This window comes from Gopherus flavomarginatus, chromosome 12, assembly GCF_025201925.1.
Source record: "Gopherus flavomarginatus isolate rGopFla2 chromosome 12, rGopFla2.mat.asm, whole genome shotgun sequence".
In the NCBI taxonomy this organism is placed as follows: domain Eukaryota; kingdom Metazoa; phylum Chordata; order Testudines; family Testudinidae; genus Gopherus; species Gopherus flavomarginatus.
This window is the reverse complement of record NC_066628.1, coordinates 37,541,922-37,567,234: the sequence shown is the minus strand read 5'-3', so window position 1 is coordinate 37,567,234 and position 25,313 is coordinate 37,541,922. Positions and strand designations below refer to the sequence as shown.

The following is a 25,313-nucleotide window of genomic DNA, read 5'->3' as shown; positions in this document are numbered from 1 at the left end:
CAGACACCAGCCTGCTAAGATCTGGGGCACCAGGCACTGGCGTCTAAGGCCGGCTTGAACCAGTGAGAACATTTTCTAGCTTCACTTTCCCCATGGATGAGCAGTTTGGAATTCAGGTCATGTGAGTGCAGGCCCACAGGAATCTCATTTGAAAGAAGCCAGAATCCCAGTGATGTCAGTGGCGCTTAGGCATCTTTGAAAACCTCCTTGAATGTATAAGGGCTCTGAGTGAATTCACTGCTCTTGGGTGCTTGGTGCACAGCTTTAGAACCCTGCGCCGATTGTTCACAGAACAGGCAGGGGTAGAAGTGGCACAAGCTTCCCCAGGCTGCACCTCCCCTCTGGCTTGGAAGGCCCATCTGTAAGGCCCATTCAGCCTTCTGAACCGTCTCTCTACCAAGATCACCAGGAAAGGGCCCGGTTATGGCAGAGACAGTTTTTGTGAAGCGGACACCTAACCTGTTAGGAACTTAGCAACTGAAAAGCAACTTAGGTCACTGGGCAGCAGTGAGGTGGGAACAGCTATCAGTCACCCAGCCTAGGTTTGGGTTCAGCTAGCGACCTAGTGCTAGCGGCTCTGTATCGTGTTACTGCTCCTTTGAGCTGTATCCTCTGGCCGGCTGTTGGATTCACCTTGTGTCTCTGGTCATGTCTTTCAGTCCAATGCCCTTTGGGACAAGGATCATCCCTTTGTTTTATGTATGGGGCCCTGATCTCTGGGCAATGCCACAGTGTTATCTGGTTTGTTTAACATAAGGTCTTGTATCCTCCGCCCTCTCCAGCCCTGTGACATACAGCCCATCCTGGAGAGCTTTGGGAATGCTAAAACCATCCTCAACGACAACTCGAGCCGCTTTGGGAAATTTCTGCGTGTCCACCTGAGACAGTGAGTCAAAGGGCGCTGCCATTAGCCAGCTGTGCAGTGATGCATGCTGGAGCGGGAGGAGAATGAGTCAGGCATGCACAGGAACAGATCCAGTGCTAATCTGCTGGGAAGCGAGTTGTACAGGGGGGTTATGCAACAACAGCCCTCCTTCTCCCCCCACTTTCTATGGGGGGGGGTCAATTTGCACCCCTGGATTTGCTTTTGAGTTTTGTCTATGAAAGAACACATGAAACCTGCAAGATTTCTCTGATTGAAACCACCAAGCCCCCATCTACTGTACTCTCCTTATTACAATAACACTGAGATCAGGGCTCCATTGTGCTAGGTGCTCTACATACACCCAGGGAAGGAGAGTCCCTGTCCCAAAGAGCTTACAGTCCAAATAGATGAGACACACAAAAGGAGGGGGAAGGAAAACAGAAGCATACAGAGATTAACAGACTTGCCTAGGGTCACACTGCAGGTCAGTTGCAGAGAAAGAACCCAGGTCTCCTGACTCCCAGTCCAGTGGGCCCTATCTGCTGGACCTCTGCTTCAGAGTGGCAAGTTACCGTGTTTGAGACCAGTTACAACACAGTAGAAGCTGGTGAGGTTCTAACTTGGCTCAGTCTTGCAGTGCAGAGAGGACTGAACAATGTTAACTGGAGCTGTATCGTGGGTTTGAACCAGTGAGAACACAGTGGGGCTCGGGCAGGCTCAGGCTTTGGTTCCCCCTCCTGGGATCGTGAAGTAATTTTTGTTGTCAGAAGGGGGCCGCAGTGCAATGAAGTGTGAGAATGCCTGATCTATCCACACCTACCAGCACCTATGCTGCTCAACCATATTTGTGTCGCTGCATTCCAAGAAAAGCTCCACCATTGCATTGCCAGCTGGGTAGCTGCTGCAAAACCTCCTCCTTGGGGAGGGCCCTGGGGTACATGTGGTGAGAACTGGGAAGAAGTCAACTTAGAAGCTATTACTTTGAAATGGCAAATATTTTACTAAGTAAAGGTCTATAATAAAACCATCCCTACAGCATAACTCCCACGTAATGTTTAGGTCTCTCCCAAACTCTAGCCCCCACAGCACATTGTTATTATTGCAATAGCACAGAGGAGTCAGTCATGGATCAGGACCCCACTGTGCTGGGTGCTGTACAAACACAGGACAAAAAGCTGGTCTCTGCCCCAAAGAGCTTAAAATTTAAGTAAAAGACAAGAGATGATGGGTGGATGTAGACAGACAAGGGAGCACAAAGAAACAACGAGCACAGATGTGTGGAGAATGGTTAGGGAACATGCACAGGTTACGCCTGGGACCATTTTGGGGATTACTCAGGGGGATCTTTGTGGTTTGCTGTGTGTAGAGAAGGAAGATCCAAGTGCCCCTGAATTTGGGGAGGTTGTTCACAGTCTAAACCTGGATCCAGATGCATATTCTAGAGCTGGCTCCTTTCTCTATAATGGAGCCGCTCCAAGATCCCAGCTCTGAAGACCTAAACTTTGGTGTCGATGGGCTTTGAAATTCAGATCCAAATTTTGCATCTTGGATTTGTATCTCTAGGTAAGGACTCCCTCTGCCTGGCCCCCTGTACAGAGTATAGCTGGGTCTCCAGCAAGCCCTCAGTCCTCTCTCACAGAAGCCCTCTCTTCCTCTTTCTCGCACACACAGTGGGGTCGTGGTGGGTACGTCAATCTCCCAGTACCTTCTGGAAAAGTCCCGCATTGTGTTTCAGGTAAGAACCAATCACCCCCACATCCTCAAACAGGTCAGAATCTCTGCATGTCTAGGCTGTGTTTGTGTGTTATGGGGGAGGGATAGCTCAGTGGTTTGAGCATTGGCCTGCTAAACTCAGAGTTGTGAGTTCAGTCCTTGAGGGGGCCATTTGGAGGAACTGGGGTAAAAATCTGGGGATTGGTCCTGCTTTGAGCAGCAGGTTGGACTAGATGACCTCCTGAGGTCCCTTCCAACCTTAATAGTCTATGTTTTATACATTTTCAAATATATTGATTTCAATTACAACACAGAATACAAAGTGTACAGTGCTCACTTTATTTTTGATTACAAGTATTTGCACTGTAAAAAAAACAAAATAAATAGTATTTTTCAATTCACCTAATACAAGTACTGTAATGCAATCTCTTTATCATGAAAGATGAATTTACAAATGTAAAAATATGTAAAAAAAAAACTGCATTAAAAAATAAAACAATGTAAAATTTTAGAGCCTGGAAGTCCACTCACTCCTACTTCTTGTTCAGCCAATCACTCAGACAAACAAATGTGTTTACATTTGCAGGAGATAATGCTACCCATTTCTTGTTTACAATTCACCTGAAAGCTAGGACAGGCATTCTCATGGTTCAGGTTCTGTAGTTTCCACATCAGAGTGTTGCTCTTTTAAGCGTGGTAGCCATGTTAGTCTCTTTTAAGACTTCTGAAAGCATGCTGCACACCTCATCCCTCTCAGATTTTGGAAGGCACTTCAGATTCTTAAACCTTGGGTCGAGTGCTGTAGCTATCTTTAGAAATCTCATATTGGTACCTTCTTTGCGTTTTGTCAAATCTGCAGTGAAAGTGTTCTTAAAATGAACAACATGTGCTGGGTCATCATCTGAGACTGCTATAACATGAAATATATGGCAGAATGTGGGTAAAACACAGAGCAGGAGACATACAGTTCTCCTCAAGGAGTTCAGTCACAAATTTAATTAATGCATTTTTTTTTAATGAGCATCATCAGGATGGAAGCATGTCCTCTGGAATGGTGGCCGAAGCATGAAGGAACATATGAATGTTTAGCATATCTGGCATGTAAATACCTTGCAATACTGGCTACAAAAGTGCCATGCAAATACCTGGTTTCAGAGTAGCAGCCATGTTAGTCTGTATCCGCAAAAGGAACAGGAGTACTTGTGGCACCTTAGAGACTAACAAATTTATTTCAGCATAAGCTTTCATGCACTACAGCTCACTTCTTCGGATGCATAGAATGGAACACATAGACAGGAGATATTTATAGGTACAGAGAATATGAAAAGATGGAAGTATGCATACCAACAGGAAGAGTCTAATCGATTGAGATGAGCTATCATCAGCAGGAGAAAAAAAACTTTTGAAGTGATAATTGAGATGACCCATAGAAGGTGTGAGGAGAACTTAACATAGAGAAATAGATTAAATTAGTGTAATGACCCAACCATTCCCAGTCTCTGTTTACACTTAAGTTAATTGTATCTAATTTGCATATTAATTCGAGTTCAGCAGTCTCTCTTTGGAGTCTGTTTTTGAAGTTTTTTTGTTGCAAATTGCCACCTTCAGGTCTGTCACTGAGTTGTTAGAGAGGATGAAGTGTTCTCCCACTGGTTTTGGAATGTTATGATTTCTGATGTCTGATTTGTGTCCGTTTATTCTTTTGCGTAGAGACTGTCCAGTGTGGCCAATGTACATGGCAGAGGGGCATTGCCGGCACATGATGGCATATATCACATTGATTAATCTCTTAATCTCTTAATTCCTGGAGACTCCAGGCCAATCCTGGAGGGTTGGCAACCCTATACAGCTAGTGTATGACAGGGTAGCTCCGCTGATGTCCATGAAACCACATTTATTCATACCAGCTGAAAATCTAGCCTACTGAAGTTAACAGGAATTATTTGGCTCAGATTTGCAGTAGGGATAGGAGAACCCAGTATGGATAAATAAGAGCTCCCTCTAGCCCCAGCAACTTGAACTACACTTCTTAAAGTTTATTAGAAGTTCCATTAATTTTTCTCTCCCCCTGCTCTGCTCGGGTGTGCAAGGACCAGCAGTGGGAGCCCTGTGAAAGGGAGTGTTTGTTTCTATCCTGGTGATAGGAAGCACTGGATGGAAACTTCAAAGAGTGCCAGTTCTTTTGCAGTCTGCAGCCTGGCTTTGCAAAGCCCAGAGGTTCGCATGGGTTCCGTGCTTTGGGGGATTTGTCTGATGAAATTTTGACTTCCCTTAGCTCTGATGCAATGGGGTGGTGTAGCGAGACGTTTGGCCCACAGTGTGAGCGATCTCCTTTCAGGCCTGTGGCGAGAGGAGCTACCATGTGTTTTATGAGCTGCTGGCGGGGCTGCCTGTGGAGCAGAAAGAGAAGCTTTTCCTGCATGAGGCAGAGACTTACTTTTACCTGAATCAGGTAAGTGGGGGGGTGGAGTAAGTTACTCCAGCCAGGCGAGGGAGAGACATGGTTGAACCAGCACTTTTGTCTCTGATCAGCCTGGTGCTGGGGACCCAGCAGGAAACAGGTAAGATGATGAGCTTTGTGCTTCCCTCCTGAATTATCCCTCCTGGAGGTGGCACAGGGTTACAGTTTGGATCTTGGCTGCCCTCTGCACTGTCTGGGCTCCTCTCGCTCTTGACCCAAGGAACGTGTCTTTCTGTTTGGAGAGGGTTGGTCCCTGTCACTTCTCCCTCTCCCATCATTCAGGTTCCATTGCCTCTTGGAAAAAGCTGTGTTATTGGGACTCTTGTTTTTATATGGGTCATCTAAACACCGAGGCCCAGTATTTCCAACCCCTAAATGTTAAAAAATCATGAGTCGGGCTCAACAAAAACCATGAAACTATGTAAAAATAATAGATTTTTGGTGCTCTTTTTATTCGCCTTCTGCTTTTTGAGCCGTCAGGGTGCACTGGGGTCACATTTTGAAGTTTTCTGCACAGCTACAAGGGCTAGAAACTTACTTTTTCTTAAAGAATGAAGGCTGGAATCATCACATCTCCACTTTACTCCAAGAGCTGGGGCTTTAAGGAAAACAGTAATAATCATGAGACTCATAACAAAATCATAAGAGTTGACAACACTGGAAAACATCTTTCTACAATGGGGTTAATTTGCTTTTGCCTGGGCCTATATTCTTCTGTGGGCTAAAAAGGATTGGAGAGATGTGGGCTGGATCAAGGGAGCCTCTCTTTACCCTTCGCGGAATAAAACAAAGCGCCTGAAGAAACTGAATGGCAGTACATTTAGAAGCAATAAAAGGCAGTGATGATTAAGGACTTAATTAAGACACGAGTCACTTGCTGGAGGATTCTCTGCTCTTTGAAGTCTTTAAACCATGATTTGAGGACTTCAATAGCTCAGACATAGGTTAGGCTGGGGTTTGATACAGGAGTGGGTGGGTGAGATTCTGTGGCCTCCGTTGTGCAGGAGGTCAGACTAGAAGATCATAATGGTCCCTTCTGACCTTAAAGTCTGTGATTCTATGACTTTGTCTACGTGGGGGAAATTGACCAGCTTAGCTATAGAAAAATAATTATTCTGAAAGAATCACTTTTATTCTGGAATAAACAGAACATCCACACAGAGGAGTTAGACTGGCACAGCTGAAGTGGAGTAATTATTCTGCTATAGCTATGCCGGTCAATTTCCCTGTAGACCAGCCCTTACATAGCTCTGCCTTTTGAGGACTCAATCCTAGCCTCACCCATAATTAGATTAGTATCAGCTTTCCACCTAGCAAGGATGGGACAAGTACCCTTAATGACTTGATTGTTCCTAGGAGACTAGGGCAGTTAATGGCTCAACAGCTTCACATCAGACAGTTATAGCATGTTAAAAGATCTCTCCCTGAACTGGACATTATTAGACCTTTCCCTAGCAACCCGGGAAGGGAGGACCAAGCGGCATGTTGCTACATTTTAGTTATCTAGCAGCAATTCTCAGACTGTGTGTCGGGACCCCAAAGTGGGTCACGACTCCATTTTAATGGGGTCGCCAGGGTCAGCATTAGACTTGCTGGTGCCCAGGGCTGAAGCCTGAACTCCACCCCACTCGAGGTGGCAGGCTGCGGCTGCGGCCCCCTCTCCTCCCACCGAGGCAGCAGGGCTCGGTCTCCGCCCCCATCCCGGAGTCAAGTAGTAACTTTGTTCTCAGAAGAGGGTCATGGTGCCATGAAGTTTGAGAAGCCCTGAGTTAGAGATAATGATGTCCCTGAAAAGTCCCAGTGAGAATTGACATGGCAAGGCCTGTTGAGAAGTGTGGGAAGAGATTAGGGGAGAAGGGCAAAACTTCACCAGTCCAGCTTTGGGTTTGCAAAAGCAGGAGTAGTTTGGATCTTGGTCTCTCTCTCTCTTTATCTGATCCACCAAAGTTCAGAGTTGGGGGTCAGTTGGGAGCTTCCCCCCGCCCTCCTTGCATCACTGAATGATTGCTGGGCATGTTTGCTTAGCACTTCTATGGCACCTCTCATCTCAGGGGCTCAAAGCATTGTGTGAAGGTGGGCAGGTATTATTGGAACCATTTTTGCAGAGGGGAAAACTAAGCCACAGAGCAGGGAAGGGACTTGCCCAAAGTCATGGTAAGGTTTGGTGAAGGAAGCAGGAATAGAACCGTGATCAGCTCTCTCATTATGAGACTGTTGCCTCTCACAAGGGACATACATATCGTTTTGCCTTGCTCTGAGGTATCACGTGTTGGGTGTTGCAGGGTGCCAGACCGGGGGTCTGATTGGACAGGACAAACCTATGTGCCTAAGGCCAGGTCTACCCTACAAAGTTAGATTGACCTAACTACACTGCTTAGGGCTGTGAAAGTGTTCGCACCGTGTATGACATAGTTAAGTCAATCTAAGCCCCAGCGTAGATACTGCTAGGTCAATGGAAAAATTCTTCTGTCCAGCTAGCTACTGTTTCTGAGAGAGGTGAAGTCACTACAATGTCTACACAACAGTGCTGTAGCGGTGCAGCCGCAGCATTTTATGTGTAGACAGAGCCTTAGAGTTTGAGGGAAGGGACGATTCTCCCCTTTGTACTGAGGCTCCTTCTCTTTGCTGTGACCCCAGCTGATATGGGGCTGCTGAACTCCCGCTCCAGTTCCATCCTGCCTTTGTCATCCCCACCGCTGGAGGTTTTTAAGAACAGGCTGGACAAACACCTGTCAGGGATGGTCTAGGCTTACTTAGTCCTGCCTCTGCGCAGGGTGCTGGACTTGACTTCTTCACGTCCCTTCCAGTCCTACAGTTTTATGATTCTGTTAGGTAATAAAGCAAGTCCTCACTCACCTCTCCAGCACCCGAGTTCGTGCGGAGTTGGTATGGGGCACACAATTCTGTCAGAGACCAGACACCAATGCGTTGATCAACGGGCTCACACTATCCTTAGCTCTAAAAAGCTTTAGATTAAGTGTGGCCCCTTTATTAGGGGTGAGCATCAATATTTATACACAGAAGTAAACAAAGTGATTAACAAAAGATAATGGTCATGCATAATTAATCAAGATTTTACAGGAAAAGCAAGTTAACAAGTAAATGCATAGAGATAAAGGCTAATGGCTACTAGGGAAAGGGGGTGTCATGAGTAGTTTGCAGGTCAGTGCTTTGTTCAAAAGGGTTCAGGAAGGATTATGCAGAGACAGTCAGTCTGGGTGTGTTTTGGCTCCCCAAAGTTCACCAAAAGTTTAGACCCAACATTCCTCCATTTGTAGCTTTGAGATAACTATTAATCAAAAAGCTACACCCTATTTTAAGATCTCAAGGGCCGCTTGGCAATTTTAGCCTGGGCCAATTTGAAGAGAGTAAGGCTTTTAGCTGAAGTGGGAAAAGAATAAACTGACTTACATGAGTTTATGAGGGAGGGGACACACTGAATACAGCAACACAGTATTATAAGGACTACTATGGCCCCAACAACACCCACCAAGAGTTTTTTTTTTTTTTTTAACCCACCCAAATCCGGGCAGCCAATTTCATAAGGCTCCCCACCAATCATAAGGTGGCTGGCCAGAGGAGTAGTTTTTAGCCATTTCCCTTAGGTGTTTGGTACGTTGAAAAGTGTTAGAGTAGGTGTCATTTACAAAAACACAGCATTCTTCATAAGCAGAAAATAAACTAAAAAAGCATAAAAAAAAACATACAGTTGTCAGAATAAAGGGTCCTCTCATTTTTTCGAGTCAATTTAAGTCTAATGTCTGAGAGAGGTAAGCTGGTCCACTGGTCGAAGGCAGTGTCCTCAGTGGTGACAAGAGCTGCTGGTCCGTCACTGTGGTCCACTACGGCTGGCTTGACGTGGGAGTGGTGGATCCAAGATTTGCGTCCTTCCAGGAACACTGCAGTCTGGGTTGTCAAAAGAACCTGGTGGGGTCCAGTAAACCTTGGCTGGAGGGTGTCGTCACGAACGAACTTTTTGGCCCAGACGAAGTCCCCTGGTTGGAACGGGTGGATCTGTTCCTCCAGCGGCACGGTCTGGGAAAACTGCGAGGCTTTCCAAAGGGTACGGAGGCGAGCCTGCAGGGAGAGAAACTGACACGCGGTTAAATGATCCCCTCCCAATAGTGAAACATCAGCACGTGGTAGCGCCCCGCCTTTGAAAGGGGGGGTGTTCATAGAGCAGTTCAAAGGGGGATAATCCCAATGCGCGGGTTGGGCGAGTACGAAGGTGAAACAGGACCAAGGGAAGTACCTGAGGCCACTTTAATCCTGTTTCCTGACAGTATTTAGCCAATGTAAACTTAAGTTCCCTATTTATACGCTTAACTTTCCCGCTAGACTGGGGGTGGTAGGGTGTATGAAAGGAGTGTGAAATGCCCAGTCCTTGTTTTAAACGGCCAAGGACATGACCAGTAAAGTGAGGTCCGCGATCTGAGTCGAGCACAAGAGGGATGCCAAAACGGGGTACAATGTTTCTAAGGAGAATCTTCGCCACTGTGGCAGCAGTACAATTAGCAGTAGGAAAAGCTTCGACCCAGGAAGTCAGAGGGCAAACCAAAACAAGGAGGTGTTTTTTTTTTCAAAAGCCTTTGGCATATCTGCAAAGTCAATTTGAAGATGTTGAAATGGAGCAGCAGGCGGAGGTTTTCCACCCTTAATTTTGTTAAGAGGTGGAGCAGGTCCATTACGCTGACATGTGCTGCATGCTTTCACTATTGATAGGCAATAGGGTTGAATGCCTGGAGCATACCAAAAGCGAGCGATGGTGTTCACGAGGGCGTGCGTGCCGTAGTGACCCCCTTTATCATGGTGCCAGCGAACTGCCACGGGGTATGTGGAGCGAGGGAGGCAGGCTCGGCCATCTGGCATAAGCCAGGTCCCTTTGACCAGAGTGGCCCCGAGGCTCTCCCACGATTGTAGTTCAGCAGCGGGTACTGGTACGGGGTGCGGTGGAGTAAAGGAGGAGGCTGCAATAGCCAATGTGGGCATGGCTAAAGGTAAGGTGGCAGCCTTCTTAGCGGAGGCGTCAGCCAGGGCATTCCCACGGGTAACGGGGCTACTATCTTTAGTATGGGCCCGGCAGTGAACTACAGCCAGGACAGAGGGTTTTTGGAGGGCGTCCAAAAGCTTGTGGATGAGGGGGAGGTGCTGAATGGGTTTACCGGCAGCTGTCTGGAAACCTCGAAACTTCCAGAGGTGGATATGACAATGCACAACTCCAAAAGCATATTTGCTATCAGTAAAAATGGTAACGGTCTTACCAGCGGCCAACTGGCAAGCTCGGGCCAGGGCATAGAGTTCAGCGGCTTGGGCTCCCCAGTTGCCTGGCAGTGAGGCGGCCTCTTGAATGTCCCATTCAGAGGTGACAGCATAACCAGTGAAACGCTTGCCATCAACATAGAAGGAGCTTCCGTCCGAGAAGAGGATGCAATCGGGGTTGTCCAGTGGCACGTCAAACAGGTTGTCTCTTATCTGTAAGATGCTGTAAACTACTTCCACACAGTCGTGCTGATCCTGGAGGACTGGCAGGTCAGGAAGCAAGGTAGCTGGATTAAGGGGTCCACACCTTTCAAAAATTAGGTTAGTGTCTTCTAAGAGTTCGGCCTCTAGCTGTTGCTGACGATGGGCCGAAAAGACTTGGGTTGTGCCCCTACGCAGAAGGGCTGACAAGGCATGAGAGGTCCAAACCGTGGTAAAATGACCCAGGGTTAGGCTCTTTGCCTTTGTGATCAGCAGGGCAGCTGCTGCCAGAGTCCGGGTGCAGGATGGGGTTCCCTGAACGACAGGGTCGATTTGCTGAGAGTAAAAAGCAAGCGGGAAATGGTGGGGCCCGCTCAGCTGGGTAAGGACACCACTAGCAATTCCGCCCCTCTTGTGGACAAAAAGGTGAAAAGGTTTGCTGTAATGGGGGGGGCGGAGAGACATGGAGGAGGCCACACTGTCCTTGAGTAACTGAAAGGCTTGAATAGTGTCCGGGGACCACTGCAAAGAGTCAGGAGCAAGGTTAGCAGTGAGTCGGTGGAGCGGTTTGCTTAACTCCCCGCAGGACGGCAACCAGGGGCGACAGAAGCCAATTAATTTTAAGAAACCTCGAAGTTGTTTCTTGGTGTTCGGTAGAGGGCAGTTTTGAATAGTCTTTATGCGGGCTGGGTTCATCTGTCTTCCCTCTGGGGTTAACAGGAAGCCCAGATATCGGACCTTTTGTGAGACCCACTGAATCTTTTTAGGGTCTACCTTGTGGCCTCTGGTGTGTAGGTATAATAAAAGTGCCTTACCATCGATGCGGAGGGCAGCTTCTTCGCGATTACCTAATAGGATGTCATCTACGTATAGGACCAATGTGGATCCCTGCGGACTGGTGAAACCTTCCAAGTCGTGGCGGAGGCACTGGCTGAAAATCGTGGGGCTGTCTCTGTAGCCTTGAGGAAGTCGTTGCCAGACGTAACTTTGTCCCTCCCAGGTGAAACCAAAGAGATACTGAGAGTCTGGGTGCACAGGAATGATGAAAAAAGCTGATTTTAAGTCAATAACAGTGAACCACTCAGCATCCCAGGGGATTTGGCTGATGATAGTAGCTGGGTCAGGAACTACTGCATGAAGAGGGACCACATACTGATTAACAACTTGTAGATCCTGTACAAAGCGCCAACGAACAGGGTCTCCGTCCTTTTTAGGAGGCTTTTTGACAGGCAGTATAGGGGTGTTACAGGGAGTGCGCTGAGGGCGGACTAGCTTTTGTGCAATGAATCCCTCGATAATGGGGCGGATGCCCTCCCGGGCTTCCAGCGACAGGGGGTATTGAGGGACTGACGGGGGGGTTAAGGAAGGCTTCACCTGAATCCTTACGGGCTCTGCCGAAAGGAGCAGGCCAACATCAGTGCCAGAAATTCCCCAGAGGGTTGAAGGCAAGTCAGTGAGGTCAGGGGAGAGAGAGGGGGGTGTTTCCCAATTACCCTGAGTAGGGGCCGAATCTCCTAACACTGTCATCAATAATCCTACCCCTTCAGGAGTGCAGGTTAAAGTAGCCTCAAGCTTACAGAGTAAATCCCGGCCCATCAAAGGGATCGGACAAGCTGGGGAAAAAAGAAAACGGTGAGGAAAACATTTATCAGCATAAATAACATTCAAAGGCAAAGTGAGTCCCAGAGACTGTGGGTTGCCCTCCACCCCAGTCGCAGTTTTAACCTCAGAGGATAGCCAGGGAGAGGGGGCATGATTTAAAAGAGAGAAAGTAGCCCCAGTATCAATGAGGAAAGAGACAGGCAGTCCCTGGACTGAAAGGGTTAAACGAGGCTCTTTGCTGGGAGGGGAGAAAGTGAGAAAGGAGCCGGCTAAAGACATTAAGGAAATAAGACCATCACATTGTTTGTCTTCGCCCCCGGGGTACCGTCATTGAGGAGGCTGAGTTTGCTGCGGCTGCTGCTGTTTCCCGTAGTTGATCCAGGCCTGGGGAATGGGCTGAGCTGGTGGTGCACCTGTAAAGGCATCTCTCTAACTATACTTTTATTACTCGCAAGAGATTTGACGGGGACATCCTCTGGGCTATCCTCAGGGGGGGGCATGCACCCTGCTGTATCTGTTTGGACATTAGCCTAGTAACTACTCCTCCCGAGGTTTGCCCCTCCATTTCCTCCTCATCCTTCTGCAGAAATTCCAATTTGGGATTCTGCAGATTCCCCTCTGCTACATGGAGAGAGTCCCCCTGCGGAGGAATAGGGGCAAGTGCAGAGGGGACCAGCTGACGAGTCAAAACACGCCGTGGTCTACACCCTTCATCGAAATAACCTGGAGGGGGTTCACTCTCGGGAGAGTACCTGACTGCCATAATTTTTAAAGATTTCCACAGCTCTGCTGCTGTGTTCCAACAAAGCCAGTAACATAACTGTCCCGGATGGTCTTTTTCGATCTGGCTCTTTACTCCTCTTAAGGCAGCCTGTTCGAAAGAGCCATACAAAGGCCACCTCATCTCCGGGTCGGCCAATACCGCGGTATACCCAGTCCAATTCCTTACACATAGTGTGTACAACTTCTTCCTAGACATTCCTGTCTGTACTGGGAGTTTCCCTTCGTTCCATAACTTATTTACAATCCCCAACGGACTCTCAAGAGGCACGCTAGTCCCTTGACCCATGGTGTCTGACAGGAGCCCTCCAACTGGCGTTTACCCTGCTGTCCAATACACGACCCCTCAATATTGAATTGGCTGGGAGAAATCTCCTGTGGCGCCTTGCCAATTCATATATGAGTGGTCTGACCACTGGACAGAGGTACCGCACCAGAAGGAATCCCGGACGAGCCCCCAAATTGTTAGGTAATAAAGCAAGTCCTCACTCACCTCTCCAGCACCCGAGTTCGTGCGGAGTTGGTATGGGGCACACAATTCTGTCAGAGACCAGACACCAATGCGTTGATCAACGGGCTCACACTATCCTTAGCTCTAAAAAGCTTTAGATTAAGTGTGGCCCCTTTATTAGGGGTGAGCATCAATATTTATACACAGAAGTAAACAAAGTGATTAACAAAAGATAATGGTCATGCATAATTAATCAAGATTTTACAGGAAAAGCAAGTTAACAAGTAAATGCATAGAGATAAAGGCTAATGGCTACTAGGGAAAGGGGGTGTCATGAGTAGTTTGCAGGTCAGTGCTTTGTTCAAAAGGGTTCAGGAAGGATTATGCAGAGACAGTCAGTCTGGGTGTGTTTTGGCTCCCCAAAGTTCACCAAAAGTTTAGACCCAACAATTCTATCACCTGTGAGTTAACCCCCTCTTATCTGGAGAAGCCTCAAGTTGCTGCCAGACTGGTGCAATTAAAAAATGATTCATCTTCAGACCCTCTGCAGGGGGAGAGAAGCTTTCTCATTGGAGAAACTCAGTACATCTCTTATTTACCACTCAATTACCTGGCCTTTTATGGGTTTTATTTAAAGTTTCCCTTGCTATATTTATGACTAGTCAGGGCCATTGGAGATGTCCCCTTTGGGAGCTCAGCCGGTCCTTCTGCTCTGGCTCAGTCTGCTGGCATGTCCTATGCTGAATTTGTGGCATTAGCCTGATTTCCATGGGATTTATTAATTTGTTTTGAAACACCTGCAATGTGCATACTGCCATTCAGATAATAGGGCGACGGGTGCCGGCGTATGACCCCGCATAGCTAATGCACACAGATAAAGAGAGAACCTGCCCCAAAGAGCTTAAAAGCTGAGGGAGAAGTGACTGGACGCACTGGGCAAATACAAGAGATCTCCTTCTGATGGTCTCAACCCAACCCAATGCAAACTGGAGCCAAGTGTAGTCAATTGGGTTCCCTCTTCTCCCTCACACCTTCCTGCCTTTATTCAAATTATGAGCTCCCTCTAGTGGCGGTAGATTGCAGGTCACCATGACTGCAGGGCAGGTTCCAGTGGGAGAAGGATTTGGGCTGAAGGGAATGTCTGCCATAGCAGTAGCTTATGGGGGTGGAAATTGACAGGGTAAATTCCTGTCAGCAGCAACGTTTCCTCATGTCATGTTTGCCCTGGTGTGGAATACGCTGTGTCAGGAGAGGGAGAGCGCTCCTTGCTGGAGAGAGGCTCAGTCTAATATGCCAGATCTGAATACCCCAAGGCTAGGAGTAGTGGAAGTGCCCTAAAAGTGTGGGGGGGGGCAGTGGTGCCAAACTGTGGCATTGTCTCCCCTGTGCTGCCACTGAGACCCTGCCCTCACTCTTCCCCTTCTCCCCAAGACCCCATTCCCTGCTCACTCCTCTGGGCCCCACAGGGGCCCCACGAGCCCTGGCCCAGCGGCGGTCCAGGTCTAAGGTGGTATTTCAGCAGCGGGGGACCCTTCAGTGCTGCAGAAAATGTGAAGCGACTGAAGGGCCCCCCTGCTGCCAAAGACCCGGACTGCTGCCAGGTGAGTACAAGCACCACAGCTTCCCCACTTTGCCTCAGGCCTTCTGAATCCTCTGAGCGGCCCTGACCCTTATGGCTGGTAAACAGTATGAGGGCCATGGCCCTCTGGCAGCCCTATTCTGGCACCCCTGCCTGAGGCCTGTGGGGGTTCAAAAGTTTGGGTAGGCATGTTTCTGAAATGGGCTCTCTCTTTCTGATGGGCCCAACCTAACCCCGTGAGCTCTGAAACCCAGATCTGAGCTTTACTATTTGGGCCCCTCTCTAGTGCAGGGAAGTGACATTGGAGCGAGAGGATGGTGTGAAAGAGCCATGTGGTTCTCAAGCTTTTGTTGGTTCTCTCAGGGCAGAGCATGCGACCTCTCGGGGAAGCAAGACGATTGGGACTTTGTGGTCTTGGTGCAAGCTCTGCAGGTGATTGGCCTCTCAGATGATCAGCTGACCTCCATCTGGGCAGTGCTGGCTGCCATTCTGCAGCTGGGGAACATCTGTTTTACCTCCTGTGAGGTATGTTAACACCTCCCCAGTTTGGCCCTGACTAATACTGAACAGATCAGCAGCCTCGTGTGATGGGGCTTGGGAGTGTAGTCTCAGGTGCACATGGTCATCTAGAGCCCATCCCCCTCCTTCAAGACTGCAGCAAATACCCAGGGAAATGGAGAGCAGAACCCAGATGCCTGGGCTGCCAAGGGATAATTAAAGCCTGAAGAGCTGATCTACAAGCCAAAGGAAAGATTTTGCCCACTACAGTGTGACCCACCCCTATGCAGTGGGATGAGTTCAATTCTCTTCAGAAGTGTTCTGGGTAAGTGTGGGACTCAGTATCTAGTACAAGCTAAGACGCATTCTTCTCCCCCATGATTTAGAAGGAATCCTTTGGCCTTGCAGCCATCCCCAGCGACACGGAAATCCAGATGGTGGCCAGTTTGCTGCATGTCTCAGCAGATCTCCTCCAAAGCGCCATCACTCACCGAGTCACAGTGAGTACCGCATGGCCCCTTCAGCCCGCTCCCCGCCATCCTGAGGGACTTCAGTGTTGAGGTTGCATTGTGTAGAAAGAGTGCTTGTGCCCCAGCCCAGTGCTCTTTCTGCAGAGGGATCTGAGCAGCGTGTCTGCTGGCAGCTGCTTTACTGTTACCTTCTACTGACTGATGCAAGGAAGGTCGCAGCTGAAGAGCCAGGCCTCCTATCCAGGTGAGAACCAAAATGCTGCTGCTCTTCATTCCCAAGAGCAGACTGTGCAAGGGTGCACTTTCTTCCTCCTGCGCTAGTGCAGATGTGAGTGGCTCACGTGTTCCCACTGCATGCAATCCTAATGGCCATGGATTGAGATACAGTGGGACATGCTCATGTGGCAACAGATTCCACCCCTGGCCAGGCTAAATTATCCTGCAAGAAGGCCCTGTTTATTAAGGAGTTCATATCTGTGCCTATAGTTAAAATCTCTGGGGAGCTGGCATCTATAAACCAATTGCTAATTATCATCAACATCCAAACCTTCCAATTTAAGAGATTTACCAACAAATTCCTGCACTCCCCATCCCCTACAGTTAAGTTACACCATATACTGAGTCAAGAGCCTGACCAAGGAGGTAACTCTTACAGGGGCTCTGAAGTGCATCAAACTTAGGGTCTGGCAGTATGCTGGAGGGAGAAGGCTCCTGAAGGGATGGGTCCTCCGATGAGAATGTCCTGGCACTAGAGTAACCAGATAGCAAATATGAAAAATCAGGGCAGCAGGGGTGTGTGAGGGTGGTAATAGGAATAGGATGTGGGGAGTGGGGAATAGGAAAATAGGATAATAGGAAAAGGTCCAAATATCAGGACTGTCCCTATAAAATTAGGCAATCTGGTCTCCCTACCTGGCACTAGTCCTGGAGGGCTTAAACTCTGGGAGTTGACAGCAAGAGCAATGGAAAGTGACTCCTGCAGTGGGTCATAGAGGGAGATTTGATGGGTTTCATTCTTATTTACACTAAGACCCCTTTCCGTCACTCTGGCAGTGTAAAGAGACATTGAAATGGGCATAAATTACATCTACACCTGCAGTAAGACCCCTTTGTATTGCTAGACATGCGTAAGTGTGCCATAGTGCACATGTGATTCTGGCCTGATTTGAGATCTCTGACAGCTGACTCCCGGACCACAAAGGGACCTATTAATAAAGTTCTGTTCTAACTTTCACCTTGCTTTATCCAAGGGATTTCCCAGGCAAAGAGCTTTGTTAGGTTGAATCAATTACTTACGGGTTTCCGGATAAAAACATTTCCCATCAGTCTTTTATAACAAATAGTACCTCTTTCTCTCCAGGTGACGTCTTATGATCGTATATTCACCCCTTTGTCTGTTGAAAGCGCCATTGATGCCAGGTAACTTCCAAGGCTTTTGTCTCTTTGTCTTAGTTTGGTGAGATAAACCCCAGTGTGTTGTCTTTATGGTAACTTGTTTTGCTCTTCTCTCTCACTAAGGGATGCCATTGCCAAGGCTCTGTATTCCCTGCTCTTTGAGTGGCTTCTGGTGAAGATCAATGAGTGGCTAGCCCCCTGGGAAATGAACAGCACTGTGGGCATTGTAGACATATATGGCTTTGAGGTGACTCTGGTTACATTGTATGGTCTTGGAGCTATTGAAAGGGCTGCTTGGGCTTCTGGTTCATTTATTAATATAGAAGGGGGAGGTCATATGTGTTGGCTGGGGGAGAAGACAGTGTCCCCTAAAACGTGGGGTCCTGTGTATTTGAAATGTCTATAAAGCACCGTGTGTACTTTCAGTGATATAAAAAGAATAATAGGGCTAGCTTGGCAGAGTGTGTGTGTGTGTGCGTGCGTGCGTGCGTGCAGATGGCGAAGCGACTTGGGATTAAACCAGAACAAACCCAGGTCTCTATCTAAAACTTGAACTGAATCCAGACTACACCTCTGTTCCGGTTTCTACCAAGTCATCACAGTACCTGACACTTTAACAACACATAAACTGTATTAAATATAGATCAAAAGCCTGGCCCCGAAGAGAGTGTTGTAGTTGAAAGACAAAGAAAGTTGTGTGTGGCTGTTAGCGGGATGCTAATTTAAACCCTGTGTTTAGGTTCTGGTTAAAGAAGGTCTTACAGAACCTAGAAGCAATAGAAATAAATTCCTATGAAAATAGTTTGGATTTAACTCTTCCCTAGCAGCCCCAATCCTGCCATGTTATGCTAGTACAAGGGAGCTGGAGAATGAAACTTGCCAGATCACTTTCATTGTCCAAGTCCAGAGAAACACCAAAAGTAAACAAGCAGCACAAATGATGACAAATGCACTTGATTTAAAAATAGAATAGAATAAAATTGAGTTTTAATCATCTTGGGTGTTCCCAGTAACATAAGTAAGAAACTTGTTTCTTGCTGAACATGATTTTTAACCTGATTGTGCCCGTTCATCCCTGGGCACTCTGATGAAGTTGAAACTCTGTTGGGTTAACACTTTTTATATATATATATTTTTTTTAAGTTGTTGTTGTTTTCCACGTACCCCTGTTTCCTGCTCTCATGCCATTCCCGACCTGAGTAAGGGCCCAACAACCACTGAAGTCAATGAAAAGACTCCCATTGATTCACAGGGCTTCGGATCAGATCCTGGAAGCAGGACCTATAATGGAAGCCTTGTGACACTATTAATGTATTGCAGTACCAGGGTTTGCCAAGAACAGGCTGGCAGGACTATGAGCTGAAGTCAGCAGAGGCTGATGCTGCATGTTCTGTACAGCTCTGCACACCCTCCAGGAGGGACTGCAGCACAACCTCTTCATGTTGACTTTACTCCACACCTGCCCCTCTGACCCTCTTCTGCCCTGCCCTGTCCCCCTAATCCCTACAGGGTCCCCTCTCCCTTCCCCTTTCTTGCCATTTAGCTGATCCCTTTCTGAATAATTGCTGTGCCCCTTCCCCCAAAATCATGGAACTAACATGCTGTTTGCTGCCATCCCATTGTTCATCCCTTCCCTCGCCCTGTGTCTGTCTTATCTATGAGAAGCTCAGCTCTTTGGCTCAGGGACTGCCTCCTACTCTTTGGTCAGTGCCTCACACAATGGGGCACCCTTCTTGGGGTTGATCCTTCAGCATTATTGTAATAACTATAATGATTAATAACAACAGAAAAGAGTGAGGCATGTGTCTTCCCGCACGTCCGCAGGATCTGGGAGTGAACAGCTTGGAGCAACTGTGCATCAACTTTGCAAACGAGCGTCTCCAACATTTCTTCAGCCAGACAGTCGTTGCCCAGGAAGAGGTAAAATAGAACCTTCCCCATTAGGTGGGGAATGGCACACATGCAGCTAGTCGAGTCAGTCTCAGCTGGCTGGTGCTCCCTTGCAGGAAAGGAGGGGGTTGACTGGATCTGGTGCTCTCATCCAATACCAATGTGCTCCCACCACAGAGCATGTCTCTGAGGTTATGTACGTTGTTCATAACCTTGTGCTAATTCTGGAGTAAGTTCATGAGAGAGAGAGAGAGAGAGTGACTGCTAGAGCACTTGTCTGTTTTACAGGGTTTATAAGCAGCTTAGTCGAGATCTGAGACCCTGATCACACCTGTGACTTGTTCTGGAAGCTTAGGAGTTTCACTTTGCTTTGCCTCCATGCAGGAAATCAGTGTAATTTCCAGACTCAGTATCTCTTACACTCCCCCTTTTCTTGCTCTAGTATAGCTCTCTCCTCACAGATTAGAAAGAACATTAGCAAGAAGGTCCAATGGGCTAAAATGGGGGAGATGCCATGCAAGTTTCTAACAGTGCTGATTAACAATTGGATCTCTCTGCTCACTCCATGATTTCATCTCGTTTTCATGGCTTGTGGGCGGGGCTGGCTGAATTACCTCTGATCCATAGGAGGAATACACCCAAGAGGAGCTAGTCTGGATTCCCATTTCCAAGATGCACGAGTCATGCCTGGATCTGATTGCTGCAAAGCCCCATGGCATTTTACGCATCCTGGATGACCAGACGTCATTGGCTCAGGTTAAGAACGCATCATGGCTTTCAACCATGCTTGGTACAGCAAATGAAGTGGGGAGTAGGTCAGAGGGTTTTGGAGAAACGTCACTCAGGACTAGTGAATTCTGATTTTGATGCCCACTCTTCATTCATCTCCAGTTTTTCTGAAGTATTTCAGGGCTGCTGTTCTGCTAAATGGGATTGTGTTTACCTTTTGTGTGTGTGCGCGTGGGGGAGGGTACAGTAGTAGTGAAGACATTTGTGAGATAAGACAGTCTGAAAAAGCTGAGTTATTTCACTGCTAGGAAACTGGCGTACTATGTTTTTTAAAATCCTATCTCAAAAGCATTTGGTGCAAATATTCCAAATATGTTTTATTTAGTAGACCTCCATGAAGACTGGTGGGGTGGTTATTTTTTTAGGGTTATTTTGAAGACTTAAAATTTCATGGCATGGTCAAAGGTGGACATTACTGTTGTTTTGTCCTTGAAGAGTTTATATGATAATCCTCTTTCCCCATCCATCATGGGTTGTCAGTGGGGTTTGAACACCAGACCCTAGCACTAAAACACAGAGCTTCTACCTCTTAAACTAAAAGAGTGACCCTAATAGCTGGTAGCTGTAGTAGACTCTTACCCCCTTATGTGAACCATCCACTAGCAGTTGGGGAGGAGGTAGAGAGTATAACACATCTGAACAGTGGATAACACATACAGTGTAAGATGTTTCTGGTTCCCTTTTAGGAACTAATATGTATTTACAACCTTAATCCCAGTTTGACAATGGCTCTACAATCTGAGAATAGGCTAAAACACTGTGAGGCATGTGTCTATTTCCTGCACAGGCCACTGACCACACTTTCCTCCAGAAGTGCCATTACCATCATGGAAACAATCCTTGGTATGGCAAGCCCAAACTGCCTTCACCAGTCTTCACCGTGCAGCACTATGCAGGTCCTGTCACCTACCAGGTAAGCTCCTGGGACCAGGCTGGAGCAGTCTCTGAGCAGCTGGAGCAGAGAGCACTGTGTGCTAGGGACGGAGGCGATAAGGCAGCAGTATGTTGGGAACTTGGGGGTGCTTCTTAGGGAAAGCGCTGGACTGGTCTCAAGTTACACTGGGCTAATTGAGTCATTATAGGACATGTCAGAAGGTTCGTTGAAGGGAACTTTAGCAGCATGCTGGGCTGCACCTGTCAATGATGGGGTTTTTGTGTCTGGCTGTGACGATCTGTACTCTGATCAGTCAGAGTTTGGCTTCACAGGTTCACAAGTTTCTGAATAAAAACCACGACCAGCTGCACCCAGAGGTCCTTGAGATTTTCTCCCGGAGTCACTTCAAGGTACAGTATTCATTCAGGGTTATGCTGCTCTGATGCAGGATCCTTTATGGCTTTCTTCAGGGAAGCCCAAAGACCCAGGTGATGGGGGGTAGTTTGGGAAACAGTAAGAAACTTGACGCTGCCGTTTGGGAAACCTGGACTGAGCTATGGATATAGACCCATTAAACTCATTGCTGACTTACCCTCTGAGCCCCCCAGGGAGATCAGTCCCAGTGCCCAGGGTGGATGCTGGCAGCGAATTAACCCATTCTATCCATTACCTCTTCCAGACTCTTAAATCCCTATTTTTTTGGTCTCTCCTTTCCTTCCCTTTCCAATATTTCTCCCCCCACCCCTTTCCCCCCCAGAGACAAACACCTGACTCTGCTCACCCTGGTGGCATGGTGCCAGCTTTGGAGGAGTTGCTACACGCACTCAGGGTTGGGCCTTAGTGCTGTTTCTGATGCTTCTAGCAATAAGGAGCTCCGTTGAGCTTGGGGAAAACACAGTCCCTTCTTTAAATGCATTGGAGACAAATTATGCACCTTGCCAAGTCCATGGGCAAATGGGTGAAGTGGGAACATACTCTGGTCGCGAACAGTCCCAGCCCTGCTCTTGTGGATAGGAGGATGATGGGACCAGGTTCTCATTCTTTGACCATAATAATTTCAGAAACTCGTATTTCATAGCACAAAGAGGAGCGTTACTCACTGATCTCCCTTTTCCGTCTCCTTTCCAGCTGGTGTCCCACCTTTTCCAGCGGGCCAAGGGACATCACAGATTGCAGGGGGAGTTGGCCATGGGAGGCAAAGGGCTTAAGCATCACGCCTCTACTCTGGTGTCCCGATTCCAGCAATCCCTGCAGGATCTCACAGCCAAGCTGAGGAGGTGGGCGACACCATGATGGCACTGTCCCCATTGCAAGCTGGCTGCCCTACTCAGAGTCACCCCTGGCTAGAATCTATAAGGGCTTGGTTTGAGGGGAGATAAGAAGCTTGGGGGGGATCCAGGAATGGACTACAGAACCAGAAAAGGAGGATTGGCTTTGTGTGGCAGAGACTGACTGAGCCCTGTGGGGATTTGGGAGCTCCCCTTGGCCCTGGGAATGGACTGGGGTTAAGTCAGGATGCTCTGGCACAGGGAGGTTAATGTGTTCTCCCGTTCCTTTGCCCTGCAGGAGCCATACTTTCTTCATTTACTGCATCACGCCCAATCTGAAAAAGGTAAGAAAACCACCTGCTTTAGGTGGTGGAAGCAGCCACAGGTTTTGGGGGACCCCTTCAGACAGAGGAGTTCACTCCCTTGCTCTCCAGTCTTCCCTGTTTGGCCTGCTGCCATCTGGTCTTCACTCCCATTAGTGGGGAATGGCATTGCGAGGTGTCTCCTCTCTCCTGCCTGCCCAGACCCTCTCTGGAACAGGATTTCAGTGATGACTACTCTGTGGTCCCAGCTACAAGCTATGCTCTGTCTCTCACAACCTCTGCCCACATGGTCCCTCCTTCACACCTGTTGGGAAATTGCATCAGTGCCTCCAGAAACCTGAGGGGCAGGATGTGGAGAGCATACCACCCGCCCTCGAGAATGGCAAAGTTGCTGTATGGGATTCATGGAAGCTTGGGGGGATAAACCAACAAGGAGTGGCTGTTCTTATTGGTCCACCTCTCTATCTGTCCATTTCCTCTTCCCCATCCACCCTGGCTTTCCTCTCCCCATGGCGTCACATCACAGCTGTCCGACGTCTTTGATGTGGAATATATCACTTGTCAGCTGAGGCATTCCGGGGTACTGGAGGCCATCCACATCAGGAAGGAGGGATACCCCATCCGCATTCCATTCCAGCACTTCTTAGTCAGGTACTTTGGTTTGTCTTCTCCTCCTTTTGGCTGGGATATCTAGGCCGCTCAAGGGGAATGACGCAAGCAATGGGGTGTGGCTATTTGTCTTGGGCCTACCTCCTTCAGGCTTGTTTGGATCTGTCTGTCTTAGATACTTACCTGGCTCCTATTACTATGGTATGAGAGTAGGGTTGCCTATCCTCCAGGATTGCCCTGGAGTCTCCAGGAATTAAAGGTTAATTTTTAATTAAAGATTATATTGTGATGAAAACTCCAGGAATATGTCCAACCAGAATTGGCAGCCCTATATCAGAGTCCCTAACAATCTTTAACGTATTTATCCTCACAACATCTTTGTGAGGTAGGGAAGTGCTAATGTCTTTCCTTGTAAGAAAAGTAAAAGAAAGAGATGTTGGTGAATAATTCAAACCAAAATGTGTTCTCCTCAAATGTCTCTCTAAAGTGTCTAGGTTTGGGAAGGTAAACATCAGAAGCCAATAAAGGGAAGTGTCACAATGATTTGATGATAGGAGAACGGATGCCCTCACCAGTAGGCCATGAGTTCAAATCCAGTCCTGGCCCCAGAACCTGCAAGTGCACGCGCACACAGACGCAAGTAACTTTCTGCGCATGGGGAATCCCATGGCACACAGTGTGTGGAGTTGTTCATATGTGTGAGTACTGGCAGGACTGGGTCCATACTTGTAGCAGCTGAAAGCCACTTCCATGGGATGGCTTTATGGTGGCCTTTGTGAAATGTTCTCAGTTCAGTTTCTAATGAAATATCCTCATGACATGTGCTGCCAGTGGGACCCAACAGGCCTCAGGGAGATCATTTGTGCCTGATTTTCCATAGCTGCCAGAGTGCCAGGCTTCGTTCTCTTACCTGACCCTCCTGGTGTCATCCAGGGCATGCTGGGCTTCCTCCTTGTCTTTCAGGTATGGGGCTCTGACTGGCCAGGGGCAGAGCTATTCGCAGGAGAGGGATGGATGCGCCGCGGTGCTCTCGCATGTGGTGGGGGATCCCTCGGACCTCTATCAGATTGGAGTAACAAAGGTGGTGTCTAAGGATTCCTGTCTTGATCCCAGAGCCCTGTCTGTCCACCCCCTTGGTGCTGATGTTAAGTAGGGTGCTCAGCTTCTGCACATGAATGGATGTGATCTCCTGTCTGGGCTGTCTCTATTGTTTGACCTCTATTTTATCGCTTTTAGCTGGAGATTGTTAGTGCCTGTGAAAGGGAAAGACAACACTGGCCGTAGGCAGCCGTAGTGCAGACACTGATTCTCTTGGGCAGCCAATGCATCTCAGTCTTGACCTGTGCCTCCACCTACTTTCTGTGTGCACCACTGTGCTAACCTGCAGCACGCCCTAGTGTTCCACTGCTGGGGCCCCCGCACTTGGCACTCCTGAGGTACCTCAATCCTGAGCCAGAGCCCCCCCATTTCAGCCCTCCCTAGATAGAGAGAGGGCCTGGAATAGCATCCCAGGGTACCTTATCTGAGAACAATGGATTCATGTCAGTGGGTAACCTGCGTTATGATGAGGGTTTAGGGTGACATTAAGGGGTTGTAAACACCAGTGTCTATTATAGACTCTGCCTCTCCTTGGGGGTCAGCAGCTGTTTCCTCTGCCTAGGTCTTCTTGAAGGAGAAGGCCAATCAGCTGCTAGAGAGAAGATGGAACCAGAAGCAGAGCTGGGCCGTTGTCACCCTCCAGCGGAACCTCCGAGGCCTCATGTGCCGCAGGCAATTCCAGGTCTTCCGGCAGAAGGTCATGGTCATCCAGGCTCATTTCCGGGGGCACCAGGCAAGGTCAGAGATCAAAGGCCACACCAATGCTCATATTCTGTAGCCAGTTGTAAGCATAAGCACCTGCTGGGGGCCGTGTGCAGATTCAGTAATCGGAGTCCAGTCCTGTGTCCCCATCTGCAATGGGATGCAGGGACAGAATGGGCACTGCCCGTCTTGATTGCCCAGCTGATGTGCTTGTCCATGCTAGGAGCGGGGCCCTGCTTGACAAACATTTGCCGATGTGGATGTAGCTCACCGGGGTCTAACATAGATTCAGAGTGCAATTATCGAGACAACCCTGACAGCGGTTCTCATGTTGCAAGCTAACCCTCTTGATAGTTGGAAGCAGAGTTTCTTAAGCAAGTGTAACACACAGGTGTGTGTGTGTTACAGGTCCCCCTCTGTCAATCTATAGAAGATATGGGCTGATAGTGTCACAGCTATGGAGCTTTAGGTCAAGCTGTAGCAGCT

The 25,313-nt window shown here is 48.2% G+C and overlaps 1 protein-coding gene across 1 annotated transcript in view; it reads left to right on the top strand.

Moving 5' to 3' along the window:
* MYO15B (myosin XVB) overlaps positions 1-25,313 on the top strand; it is an 84,545-nt gene that overhangs the window by 9,358 nt on the left and 49,874 nt on the right. Inside the window, exons 7-22 of the mRNA XM_050920582.1 lie at positions 783-886; positions 2,537-2,600; positions 4,917-5,030; positions 15,275-15,436; positions 15,796-15,909; positions 17,240-17,298; positions 17,398-17,521; positions 19,099-19,194; positions 19,792-19,920; positions 20,741-20,866; positions 21,160-21,237; positions 21,956-22,104; positions 22,394-22,439; positions 22,945-23,069; positions 23,991-24,108; positions 24,688-24,863. Coding sequence (XP_050776539.1) covers positions 783-886; positions 2,537-2,600; positions 4,917-5,030; positions 15,275-15,436; positions 15,796-15,909; positions 17,240-17,298; positions 17,398-17,521; positions 19,099-19,194; positions 19,792-19,920; positions 20,741-20,866; positions 21,160-21,237; positions 21,956-22,104; positions 22,394-22,439; positions 22,945-23,069; positions 23,991-24,108; positions 24,688-24,863 — 1,784 coding nt within the window. The remainder of the gene's footprint in view (positions 1-782; positions 887-2,536; positions 2,601-4,916; positions 5,031-15,274; positions 15,437-15,795; positions 15,910-17,239; positions 17,299-17,397; positions 17,522-19,098; positions 19,195-19,791; positions 19,921-20,740; positions 20,867-21,159; positions 21,238-21,955; positions 22,105-22,393; positions 22,440-22,944; positions 23,070-23,990; positions 24,109-24,687; positions 24,864-25,313) is intronic.